The sequence below is a fragment of the Rhinoraja longicauda genome, chromosome 5 (assembly GCF_053455715.1).
Source record: "Rhinoraja longicauda isolate Sanriku21f chromosome 5, sRhiLon1.1, whole genome shotgun sequence".
Classification (NCBI taxonomy): domain Eukaryota; kingdom Metazoa; phylum Chordata; class Chondrichthyes; order Rajiformes; family Arhynchobatidae; genus Rhinoraja; species Rhinoraja longicauda.
The window spans coordinates 32075000-32088682 of NC_135957.1; the positions used below are offsets into that span (position 1 = coordinate 32075000).

The following is a 13683-nucleotide window of genomic DNA, read 5'->3' on the forward strand; positions in this document are numbered from 1 at the left end:
AAAAAGTTCTTCCTCATCTCCGTTCTAAATGGCCTACCCCTTATTCTTAAACTGTGGCCCCTTGTTCTGGACTCCCCCAACATTGGGAACATGTTTCCTGCCTCTAATGTGTCCAATCCCCTAATTATCTTATATGTTTCAATAAGATCCCCCCTCATCCTTCTAAATTCCAGTGTATACAAGCCTAATTGCTCCAGCCTTTCAACATACGACAGTCCCGCCATTCCGGGAATTAACCTAGTGAACCTACGCTGCACGCCCTCAATAGCAAGAATATCCTTCCTCAAATTGGGAGACCAAAACTGCACACAGTATTCCAGGTGCGGTCTCACCAGGGCCCGGTACAACTGTAGAAGGACCTATGTGAGAGATTATGTGCTCCTTAAGCCAAAGGGATCATTTCTGTTTCTTATGGAAGTGTCTGTTTATCACAGTGAAGAAGAACTGTAGGAGCTGATTTTCTTAACATAAATATCAATGCCAAGAATAATCAATTGTCATATGTACTGGCAATGGAACAATTACATTCTTACTGCAGCTTTATAGGTCCATTAATGCAACACACAAATATATAATAACTAATTATACAATAAATGAATAATCAGTAATACTAGGTAACCAGACCATTTATAGTGCAAACCCGAAGTAAGTAGTGGAACCAAAACAAATTCCATAACAGATTATTGTTGCTGAGATAAGGTTGTGGTTAGTGTTGTGCATTGTGTAAGAGCCTGATATTTGCTTGAAAGAAGCTGTTCTTGAACCGGGAGGTCATGGGTTTCAGGCTCCTGTACCTTCTTTCCAATGGTAGTAGCAAGGTGAGAGCATGGCCAGGATGTTGTGGGTCTTCTATATTAGCTGCCTTTCTCTTGTAGATTCCTTTGATTGTGGGGAGTTGGTATTCTCTGCCATACACCTGTCAAAGTTAATTAGAGTATTTGGTGACATACTGAATCTCTTCAATCTTCCAAGGAAGTAGAGGTGCTATTGAGCTATCCTTCTGATTGCACCCATGTGCTGGGCTCAGAACAGATCTTCAGATTTATGCACACCAAGGAATTTGAGGCTGTCCACCTTCACTACCCACCATTTTGGCAATGAAGGCAGATTCATGGATCCCTGGCTTTCCCTTCCTTGGTCTTGTTAACGTTGAGTGCAAAATTGTTCTAGAATCATTGAATCAGATTATCAATCTTTCTAATATGAACATCACACTCAGAAGATTTAATTATTTTGCAGACAATGGCATATTGTCAATGTTAACATTGTTTTTCTTAATTTCAGCACATTATGTCAGAGCCTGAGGAGGTAACCACCATGTCTGGACAGAAGTTGCCATTGAAGATGTCTGTAGATTATATTTCATTCTCTGCACATACAGATTACCAACAGACCAGCGAATTTATTCGTGCGTTAAAGCCGCCACATGTGGTCAGTACTGAATTATACAAATGTTTAATTTCCCTCCCCAGTTTACACAAAGACTTGCACAGTTTATACGAACACTTGTGCTCGGTCTGCCACGGCCTACATGATCTTCCGGTTACTAACCAATTTAACTCCTCTTCCCATTCTCACACTGACCCTTGGTTAGCTTACAACCCAACAGTACGAACATTGAATTCTCCAATTTTAGGTAACTAACCTAAACCACCTCCCACTCTACACCCCACCCTCCACCCTTTTTACCTTCCCTCTCTTCCCTGTGCCTCACTTGAACTCGCACCTATTTCTCCCCACCCCCTCCCTTTCCACCTCCATTTCGTCCACTGGCGTCACGATTCGCAACTCTTCTATCCTTGTCTCACACCTTTTATATTTACCTCTCTGACCTTTGTCCAACCATCTGCCTGTCAAACACTCCCCTCACCTCATCCACCTATCACTTGACTGGCTTTATCCTGCTCCTCCTGTCTTCCACCTTTCGCCTCCCTCACCCTCCCACCATAATCAGTCTGAAGCAGGGTCCCAACCCGAAACATCGCCTATCCATGTTCTGCAGGGGTGCTGCCTGACCTGCTGAGTTACTCCAACACTTTGTGTCCTTTTTTGTAAACCAGCATCTGCATAGAGTCATAGAGTGATACAGTGTGGAAACTGGCCCTTCGGCCCAACTCGCCCACGCCGGCCAACAATGTCCCAGCTACGCTAGTCCCACTTGCCTGCACTTGGTCCATATCCCTCCAAACCTGTCCTATCCATGTACCTGTCTAACTGTTTCTTAAATGATGGGATAGTCCCAGCCTCAACCACCTCCTCTGGCAGCTTGTTCTATACACCCACCACTCTTTGTGTGAAAAAGTTACCCCTCGGATTCCTATTAAATCTTTTCCCCTTCATCTTGAACCTCTCTCCTCTGGTCCTTGATTCCCCTACTCTGAGCAAAAGACTGTGCATCTACCTGATCTATTCCTCTCATGATCTTATACACCTCTATAAGACCACCCCTTATCATCAGCAAACTTGCTAACCTTGCCCTGTGTGTTTTCATCCAAATCATTGATGTAGATGACAAAACAGTAACGGGCCCAGCACCGAACCCTGAAGTACACCACTAGTCACAGGCATCCAGTCTGAGAAGCAACCTTTCACCATTACCCTCTGCTTCCTTCCATGGAGCTAATTTGCTATCCATTCAGCTATCTCTCCTTGGATCCCATGGGATCTAACCTTCTAGAGCAGCCTACCATTCGGAACCTTGTCGAATGCCTTACTGAAGTCCATGTACACAACATCTGCAGCTCTGCCCACATCAACCTTTTTGGTCACAACTTCAAAAAAACAAAAACCAATCAGATTTGTGAGACACGACCTCCCACGTACAAAACCATGCTGTCTATCCCTAATCAGCCCTTGCCCATCCAAATGCCCGTATATCCTATCCCTCAGAATACTCTCCAGTAACTTACCAACTATAGATATTAAGCTCACCGACCTATAGTTCCCAGCATTTTCCCTGCAGCCCATCTTGAAAAGAGGCACAACATTTGCCACACTCCAGTCTTCCGGCACCTCTCCTGTATTTAAGGACGACTTGTAAATTTTAACCAGGGCTCCCACAATTTCTCCTCTAGTTTCTCACAATGTCCTCGGATATATCAGATCAGGCCCTGGAGATTTGTCTACCTTCAAACATGACAGTACCTTCAGTACTTCTTCAACAGTAACCCTGACTGCTCTCAAGACACTTCCAGTGACTGCTCCAATATCCTCCGTCCCACTGTCTTTCTCCACAGTAAATACAGAGGAGAAATACTCATTTAATACCTTGCCCATCTCCTGTGGCTCCACACACAGATGACCGCTTTGATTCCTGAGAGGTCCCACTATCTCTCTAGTTACCCTTTTCCCCCTTATGTATTTATAAAATCTTTTGGGATTGTCCTAAATGCTACCCTCCAGAGCTATCTCCTGGCCCCCTTTTCCCTTCTGATTTCCTTTTTTAGTTTACTCCTTAGCTCCTGAAACTCCTTCAGGGATGCACTTGATCCCAGCTGCCTATACCTGTCCCATGCATCCTTCTTGTTTTTGACTATCGTCTCAATTTCCCTCGTCAGCCAAGCTTCCTTACATTTGCCTGCTTTGCCACTCACTCTAACGGGGATGTACACATCCTGAGCTTTCTTCAATACACTTTTACAAGCATCCCACTTGGCCGATGCTCCTTTCCCGTCTAATAACCTGCTCGAGTCAACTTGAGCGAGACCTTCTTTCATACCCTCAAAGTTGGCCTTACCCCAGTTGAGCATTTTAACACGTGGACCCTCTCCGTCCCTAACCATAACTATCTTAAACCTAATTGATTGTGGTCACTGGTCCCAAAAGGCTCCTCCACACACACTTCATTAACTTACCCTTCCCAATTTCCCAATATTAGATCCAGCGTTGCCCTCTCACGCAGTGATTGAGAATGATCAGCCATGATCACATTGAATGGTGGTGCTGGCTCGAAGGGCCGAATGGCCTACTCCTGCACCTATTGTCTATTGTGTGGGGGCCTCCACATACTGCTTAAGAAAACTCTCCTGAAGACTTTTGAGAAATTGCACCCCATCTGAATGATTTTCACAGTCCATTGGAAAAGTTAAAATCCCCCACTACAACAACCTCATTTGACCTGCACCTGCCTGCAATCTCCCAGCACATTTGTTCTTCTAATTCTCGTTGACTATTCGGGGATCTGTAGTACACCCCCAACAAAGTGATCATCCCTTTCTTGTTCCTCAGCTCCACCCATATAGCCTCACGAGACAAACCGTCCGTAATGTCATCTCTGAACACAGCCGTGACATCCACCTTAACCAACAGTTCCTTGTTTTTACACAAAGTGCTATTTGGTATTAGACTGTAGTTCCATATAGGATGATTCTGTTGTAGACTTTATTCTGTGAGCATTGAAACTCCATTTTTTGGGAGGCAACAAATTGCAGTTGAACACAATCCATGATTCACGTGAACTCAAATGGAACAGTTCACGGGCTGACATCACTGTAGAGTGATCAGGATTGAAAATGATGGTTCATTGTCTTTTCTTCCAACTGAAATGCATGTTCGGTCTGTGCTATTTTTCCCCAATGAGTGACTAGAAACTGAACCAATGTTAGCATTGCAAATATTTCTGCCTTATTTTTCTTCAGTAATTGAGATGGGTATTCTGCTTTAATCTTTACTGAAATTAAGATATTGGTTCTTTTGTTTGATTTTCTAAAATACGGCACATTAATTCCTTCCCTTTGTGGGAAAATCTGGGATTTCTTGTAGTTGCTTGTGCACGGGGAACAGAATGAAATGGCTAGACTGAAGGCCGCACTTATCCGCGAATATGAAGACAATGATGAGGTTCATATTGAGGTCCACAACCCACGTAATACTGAAGCTGTGACGCTATATTTCAGAGGTGAAAAACTTGCCAAGGTAATTACAATTCTCTTCTTATGGAAGAAAGGAAGGATATCTGTCAATAAGCAGTGACTCGAGCATTATATTTGATGTTTCTAGTTTCTTTTACGATTTTCTCCTTTTGTGGCTATTAATCTTCTCCTAGTCTATATGTGCTGATTTCAGAGTGATTACCGATTTGCTAACAACTTGATGCGTGCAGAAGGCTAGAGGTGGTTGCATCCCATCATATTTTAATCTTTATTACTTTAAATTCTGTAACAGGTGATGGGCTCCTTGGCAGACAGAAAGGCCGACCAAGGCCAAAGGATATCAGGGATACTTGTAAAAAGAAACTTCAACTATCACATACTTATTCCTTCTGACCTATCGAGTAAGTGAACATATTCTGCATCGTCCAATAGTTAATTAATTCTTGGGTTTAAGGAATGTCATAGTAAGACGTGACAAAGAATGCTGTCCCAAATTCTCAAGAAAAAGTTTACATCACCCACATTTAGATAAATTTGTATACTCCAAAGTATGAAAATATGCTTTCAAAAATAAAAATAATTTTAAACTAATTTTCTCTACCCTTCTTGAATTGAAGGATGCTGGCAACTATGATGTGGTACAAATTAATTAGTATCTGCTTTCTTTAAATTTTCTTGTATTTATTATGCATGATATTAGTACATTTGTAATGATCTTTAGGAAAATTTCTCTGCTACTCTGAAAGCATTGGCTACTTTCTAGGATGGTGGATATGGTGAGTGGGGAAAAGGGTAGCAAAGGTTCCACAGGTGCCAGCAACCTCCGCTACCTGACTGGCTGACAGTCAGCCCTGGCGCGTGAAGGTGTGTATCAGAGGCATTGCAGTTGCTCCTTGTCCAGTCCTCCTGTGGCATTCAGGGGTCATGGCCAGGAACTGGACCTTAATCAGTTTTTAAAAGATATATTATTTAGCTTATACTTTTTAGTTTCCAAAATTGCATTTTTCCACTTCCAACTACTTTTATAACCAGCTTTCCCACTTACATTAAACTCCATTAAATATGTTCTCCAACATTCTTCCTCATAGTTTCACAGGCTCCATAATTTTGGAATCTTCAAATTTCAATATCTATCCCTACAATGCCAGGTCTGAAATAGATATTGAGGTGTCTGAAAGCTTGATTGTTGTGGTATTGGACTTCTAACATAAAAATGTCAATTTGTACCTAAGCAATATCTGAAACCAATTTGAAAGAATCTCGTAACTTGAGGTAGTAGCTTAAATTGACTTTGGAAAGTGCCAGACTCTCATTTAAATAAAACACAGGAAAAGCTTGCATGGTTTCCAGTGTCGTGCTGATTCCTTGAGTTCTCAGGAAATCTCGGGATAGGTTTGTGCTGTGTTACCACCCACACCCCCAGAGCAGAAAGATATAAATCCCTCCTGCACTCCTCATGTGCACCACGCCCTGCCCAGTCCCATATCCCTCCAATCCACCCAACGTTTAGTAATTCATCAGACTGATGCAGACCAGCATTAGATTGTGCTCTTCATTAGTTTGGTTGCATTGAAGATTGCTATGAAAGAAAACAATAGGGAGGTGGGACAGAGATTGGAAATAGGGGATTGCCAATTAGAAATCTTTTGGGAACATCACTGGTTTGAACTATTTGTATCAAAGTCTTGGTGAGGTGAGACTTCAATCTGTAATTCAGTTTATTTCCAGTTTTATGTATTTGATTGGTATTTTGGAAAGTATTAATATTCAATGTGTGCAAATTCAAAATGCAAACTGCTGTATTTCCCTTTTGTAATAGTTTACACCGACCTAGCAATGAGCACTGTGACACAGACTCAGGCCATTCAGTATTCGGGACCTTTCATGCTATTGGCACATCACCTCCAAACTCTTGCAGGTTTGTAACGATCGCTACTCCTTCATCCTTCTGCTTTCTCTTTGGATAAGACTTCTTAGGCAGCGGCCACCTCCTCAGTTTGTCTAGATGATGCTTTTTCACTTGGATCCAGTCTCTATGAGTCTGCAAAGTATTTAATTCTGCAAGATATTACAGTCAAGTCTGTCATTACTGAGGTCATTGCCTTGTGGGCAGTGATGGATCGGAGATCTGTACTAGAACTTCTATTGGTGCTTGACTTTTGAAAAACTATTTGTTCTCTGTTTGCTGGTTTTACTGGTGCCTCCATCCATAATTCCTTGTTCACTTTCTCACCAGATCACTGGACTGCCATTGGAGGCCTTTTAGCTTTTTTTTCCTTAAGTTAAGCTTCCTGAAAGTAAGCATGCAGGTACAGCAGGCAGTGAAGAAAGCAAATGGAATGTTGGCCTTCATAGGGAGAAGATTTGAGTATTGGAGCAAGGAAGTCCTACTGCAGTTGTACAGGGCCCTGGTGAGACTGCACCTGGAGTACTGTGTGCAGTTTTGGTCTCCTAATTTGAGGAAGGACATTCTTGCTATTGAGGGAGTGCAGCGTAGGTTCACCAGGTTAATTCCCGGGATGGTGGGACTGACATATGATGAAAGAATGGATTGAATGGGCTTATATTCACTGGAATTTAGAAGGATGAGAGGGGATCTTATATAGACACATATAAAATTCTTACGGGATTGGACAGGCTAGATGCAGGAAAAATGTTTCCGATGGTGGGGGAGTTCAGAACCAGGGGGTCACAGTTTAAGAATAAGGGGTAGGCCATTTAGGATTGAGATGAGGAAAAACATTTTCACCCAGAGAGTTGTGAATATGTGGAATTCTCTACCACAGAAGGCAGTGGAGGCCAATTCACTGGATATTTTCAAGAGATAGATATAGCTCTGAGGACTAACGGAATCAAGGGATTTGGGGAGAATGTAGGAACGGTGTACTGATTTTGGATGATCAACCTTGATCATATTGATTGGCAGTGTTGGCTTGAAGGGACAAATGGCCTACTCCTGCACCTATTTCCTATGTCTATGTTTCTATTAAAGCTATAATCAGTTGCTTAGTTCCTTGTCATTGTCTTGATAGAACTTGGTTGCACTACAATTACAGAAAATAACTCAATTACAATATTGCTGAGTTGTAAATATAGCATTTGTTTGAAGATCAGTTTTTTTTTAGATAGATTAGTTTTTGAATTAGAAATAACCATTCTAATTGAGCACTTTATCTCTCAGATGATGTGGAAGAAATAGAAGTTCAGGAAAAGCCAGCACTGAAGGTCTTCAAGGCAATTACAGTGGTTCAGGAGCCAGGCATGGTTATGCTGGAGGTGAGCTTCCTAATGTAAACATTTAATTTATTCGTCCTTTGAACTTTTTATTTCAGAATTAATACGGTCAAGTGAGCTGTATGTGCCAGCCTATGAAACAAAGAAAAGACATGTATCTACATTGTCCCATTCGTGACATTGAGAGGTCACAAAGTGGTGCACAAGTAATAAATATTGGGTTCAATATGTAAACATATGTTACAGCACAGTTGCACACACCAAGATTCCGCAAACGTTAGTGAGATAAATAACCGGTAATCTCATGCAATTCTGTCCTCCGAGGCTCTGAAAACTCCATTAAACAGTTCTTCGGGATCTCTTGTGTTCAGCTTGGAAAACAGGCAAAAATGCTCAGTTTTGCAATGAGGCGCCACAAATTATATACCCAATTTGACAACCTCAACTGTCAGGCAGATTCGTCTTCATGTACGAGTTAGTCTCCAGCTATAAGATGGAACTTGTAGGACATCAACATGCACGTTTTTAATAGTTGCCGACTAATAAACCACACAGCAATTAAATATAATCAGTTTAACATTTCAGTAACACTGCCTTGTAAATGTTTTTCTTCACAGTGGGTGGCCAATCCATTAAATGACATGTATGCTGATGCCGTAATGACAGTGATTCTGGAGGTGCAATCAAACCCTAAAGCACAGAAAGGTATGCCAATTTTCACAGCGCCATTTTTTTAAAGAACAACAATATTTATACCCCTTGAAAACAACTTATCCAGAGACAGAGTCCAAGGTGCCAGCACATTGCAGTACCGTGCCTGGTGCATTGCTTGGGAACTGCATCTGTCTGGCCAGTCTCTTGTCACTCGGGTAGTGAGACCGAGTCTGGGAAGTCGTTCTGGTACTGTGTACATGTCAGGCAGATTCGTCTTCATGTACGAGTTAGTCTCCAGCTATAAGATGGAACTTGTAGGACATCAACATGCACGTTTTTAATAGTTGCCGACTGGCAATCAGAGTGGCGAATGGAAATGACTTTTTCTTTCCTTGGTCTCTGGTTCTTTAAATGACTGAATGAACTGCAGCTGTTGGCTCAAAGTAGATCATGGATGAAGTTAATAACCAGTATATCTTGGTATTATGCAAGCAGCCCATTGTCCTTTGGCCATGAATTAAGTAATAGTGATTTATATAATGATAAATTTAAATTAATTGCTTGTTCTGTTTTGTGTATTTTGACTGGATCATGTAAGGAGCCTATTCATTGTACTGCATCAATGCACGTAGGCATTTAGTCTAACCACTGGACATCAAGCAGACTGGTATGTCATTCCAAAGATTACAACAGGGGATATAAACTTATTATTCAATTGAAATAAGCAACACCTGGTCAAGTAGTTCATTCTATAGCATTTAAACTCCTTCTGTACATGGTTTCTCTAATTCAAAATGAGTGCTGTTGAACATTTATGAATGGCTTTTGATTGCTTTATTATTGTCATGTGCTGAAATGCAGTGGAAAAGCTTTATTTTGAGTCCTATCCAGGAAAATTATCCATACATGATAACAATCAAACCATGCCAAATATAGTGTTACAGCTACAGAGAAAGTGCAGATAAAAGAAAAAAGTGCAAGGTCCTCAATGAAGTAGATTGGGAGATTGGGAATATATGCTTAAAACACCTACTAAAAATTATTTTACACTTGTACTGTCAATGCTGTATAATACTATGTGGCATATCAATCAAACTTTGGTAATTGATTGTTGGTTAACATTTCTGATCTGCACCCTAAAGTATTACTTTATTCTTTTTTCTAGTCATGCAACAAAGTGCAAACAAGAAAGTTGACAAGGAAACGTACACAAAGAGACTGGAAGTTATGCTAGAGTAAGTTGCTTTATTTTGTTTCAATTCCACAAGCTTTTTCTCTCTGCCAGATGTACTGCCAATCCACAAGGCAGAAGTGTGTACTGTACTCGCTGTTGAATGGTTTAAGTGGAAGATAAATAAAGGAGCAATATTTAGTTTAACTTAGAGATACAACATAGAAACAAGCACTTTGGCGCACCAAGTCCATGTCCCGCCCCTTCCCCCATTGATCACCCCCTCTCACACCTGTCCTATGTTATATCACATTCGCCATTCCCTATACACCAGCGAGTTATTTCAGAAACAATTTACAGAAGCCAATTAATGTACAAACTCGTATATATTTGGGATGTGGAAGAAAGCCAGAACACCCAGAGGAAATCCACTGGGAGAACATGTAAACTCCACACAGGCAGCACCCGAGGTCATGAACAAACCTGGGTCTCTGGCGCTGTGAGGCAGCAGCTTTACCAGCTGAGTTATTTCAACATTTTGTGTCTTTTTTTTATGTGCAATCTTCTTTGCTTTAGTCCTAATGCATTTGTGATTGTGATAAATGTTGCCATATGTAAAACTGAATCCACAAACTAATAATATTACATTTTAAATAAAAAATGCATGTAATGGGCCTTGCTGCCTGAACTTTTCCATAGATTCCCTTTGTGACAATTTATGTGAACAATGAAGAGACCTGTTATGATGTTTCGTTTCTCTTTGCAATCCTTTTGAAAATGCCATTTATTTACAAAATCATCTTCATTTTTTTAGAGACATGTTTGGTCAGGATTGTGTATCCAGATCTAAAACTGGCAATACTCTCTCTGTAACAGTTGATGGCAAGGCAGCAAACATTTCTCTGGACACACGGGCAAGTATTCACAGCTTTTAATAACCAGCCAAGACGGTTATTGATGTGCAAGATGGGAGGAATGCTTTTATTACTTGTTGAAAAGCCAAAGCACTGCCCCACCCTCCATCTGTTCCACAGTATCAGTTCTGGCTTGTTAGTGCTGACAAAAGCTGATTAGCAAGACTGCAGATTGTGAACCCGCCTCCTTATACAGGGAATGTGACAGTCTGCAGGAAATGCCAAATAGAACCACATCACCTTAGCATCCTTTGCCTGTTCAGACTCTTTCCTGGGCTGACTAAACACATCATTGCTTTGATGTGCCTAATTGTACTTGGAGTTAACAAACTGAAGGTGGAAAAAAAGAATAAGAAAATGCCATAATTTTGAACAGCAGATGTAAATTTCAGGACAATGAACAATTTTTGGTGTGTTTTGTGTGGTTCTCATTTCTCATTCAAATTTCTGTAAAAAAAAATATCACTTTTGGTATGTTTTTTTTTGGCATGCTAAAATTTCTAAAGAGAATATGGATTTGAGTTAATGTGCCATGGAAAACTATTGGCCATGTGCATGCATTATAAATCTCTGATATCCACACACCATTAAGGGGATGTAGACTTACACTTGTGGGTGATAACTATAAAGAGATGCATCAATGAGTGGATTGATACCAATCCCTGTTTGACTCAAAGCACTTTGACCAATTAATTAGAGCATTTCTATATTATTTCCAACTGTGTTCTGTCTGCATGGTGCCATTTGAGTTTCAACATGATTTTGGAGTCTTTTAATTTAGAAATTAAATAAGGGAGGAATGGCATCACAACAAAGTATTTCCAGGAGGTAGTTTTTTAAAAAACTTTTACGATATACTTTGTCTGTTTCTTTTACCTATGACATCCATATTTAAGGGAGAAGGGCATCTCAACTAAAATTGGCTGAAGGGTCTGATGTTTATAGGAAATAATGTATATTCAGTTCTTCCAAATTGACACTTGGGGAAAAATAAAGACATTAAAATATTTACATCCAGGTGGAAGATTTTAAAGCTTTTGCAAAGGAGTATGTAAAGTAGATTTGTTAAACTTGTTTTTTTCTACACTTGCCCTTTATATAATATGTATCTAATTCATTTGATTTCACCCACAGGTGGTCGTGTGTGAAGAGGGCAGTGTGGAGGACGAACCACTTCGAGAAATGGTGGAAATGGCAGTGCAGCGACTCTATGAAACAATATGCCCAGCCCTCTCTTGAAGTGGTGAAAACCAGTGATAAATATGAACAGTTTTGTTTTTGTCATCAACGTTTAATAACATTTTCTGTATCTGTTACCGAGTCCCTTGTCTGAGTGCTGTAAATGATCCAATCTAGTTTGAACAAACTGTAATGTGCATTGTGTTGCATCTTTATGCTTAAAACTAGAATAATTGTTCTTTGAAGGAAAATCTGGTTAATTACCAGGTTTGGGCCAAAAATACAAAGAATAAGATAGTGTGACTTCAAAGTTATCAATAAATTTGTAATGTTTTCTTGAAAACATTTTTTCTTTGCTATCGGCCTTGTTTGAGTAGTAAGGGAATCATCTGATTTTAGTTATTTGATCCTTCATTTCGTAAAATAAAACAAAATGACAACCAAGACAGATGTGTTTTGGGGTATCTGTTGGGTAGCTAATATAATGAAAGTAGACCGTTTTATAAACAAACTTACATTTTTACACAATAAATATTTTAACAAACCTTGATTTTTTTCAGTGTAATATATTTATGGAAATGCTGAAATACAATAGATTTCTTTTTCAGATTTAATTTCTTATACAATTTGCATGGCACGGATTACATTGTGATAAAGATTGATTCGATCCACAGAGGATTAAAACATTCTTTTCCTATTTTGATATGTGGATAGAGTTCACTGTTATTTGGTGTTAATCAAGACCTCTATTTAATGAAGACAATGAATTCTGCAGATTTACCATCATCTGGCTCAGGAAATTCCTCCTCATCTCCATTCTAAAAGTAGGTCCTTTTATTCTGAGGGTATACGCTCCTGTTTTAGACTCTCCTGTTACCAGAAACATCCTTTCAACATCCACTCCATGTAGGCCTTTCATTTATCAGGTAGTTTCAATGAAATCCACTCATCCTTCTAAACTCCAGTGAGGCCCAGAGCCATCAAACACTCCTCATACATTAACCCAATCATCCCGGGATCATTCTCGTAAACTTCCTCGGTACCCTCTCCAATGCCAGCACATCCTTCGATATGGGGACCAAAACTGCTCACAATATTCCAATTGTGGCCTCACCAGTGGCTTATAAAGCATCAGCATTACATCCTTACTTTTATATTGTCATCCTCTCAAAATTAATACTAGCAATGCATTTGTCTTCCTTACCGTTGACTCAAACTGCAAATGAACCTTTTGGGAATCCTGCAGCGGCACTCCCAAGTACCTCCAATTTCTGAATCCTCTCCACATTTAGAAAGTGCCTTTATTCCTTCTACCAAACTGCATGACTGTACACTCTGCTGTGCTGTATTCCATTTGCCACTTCCTTGCCCATTATTCTAACCTATCCAAGTCCTTCTGCAGACTCCCTGCTTCCTCAACATTATCTGCCCCTCCACCTATCTTCGTGTCATCTGCAAACTTGGCCACAAATTCATCAAATCCATCATCCAAAGAATTAACATTTAAAGTGAAAAGTAGCTGATCCAATACCCACCTCTGTGGAACACCACTGGTCAACAGCAGTCAACCATTCAGGCCCCACTATTCCCACTCTTTGCCTTCTGCCAGTCAGCCAATCTTCCATCCATGCCACTACTCTAATACAACTGGCTCCTATCT

General features: G+C 40.3%; 1 protein-coding gene across 1 annotated transcript in view; it reads left to right on the plus strand.

The window, feature by feature from the left end:
- cpsf3 (cleavage and polyadenylation specific factor 3) overlaps positions 1-12573 on the plus strand; it is a 30673-nt gene extending 18100 nt beyond the window's left edge. Inside the window, exons 10-18 of the mRNA XM_078400097.1 lie at positions 1285-1431; positions 4762-4914; positions 5164-5272; positions 6691-6789; positions 8053-8147; positions 8723-8810; positions 9925-9994; positions 10745-10844; positions 11979-12573. Of these exons, the coding sequence (XP_078256223.1) occupies positions 1285-1431; positions 4762-4914; positions 5164-5272; positions 6691-6789; positions 8053-8147; positions 8723-8810; positions 9925-9994; positions 10745-10844; positions 11979-12083 (966 nt within the window). The 3' untranslated portion in view covers positions 12084-12573. The remainder of the gene's footprint in view (positions 1-1284; positions 1432-4761; positions 4915-5163; positions 5273-6690; positions 6790-8052; positions 8148-8722; positions 8811-9924; positions 9995-10744; positions 10845-11978) is intronic.
- Positions 12574-13683: the final 1110 nt, after the last annotated feature.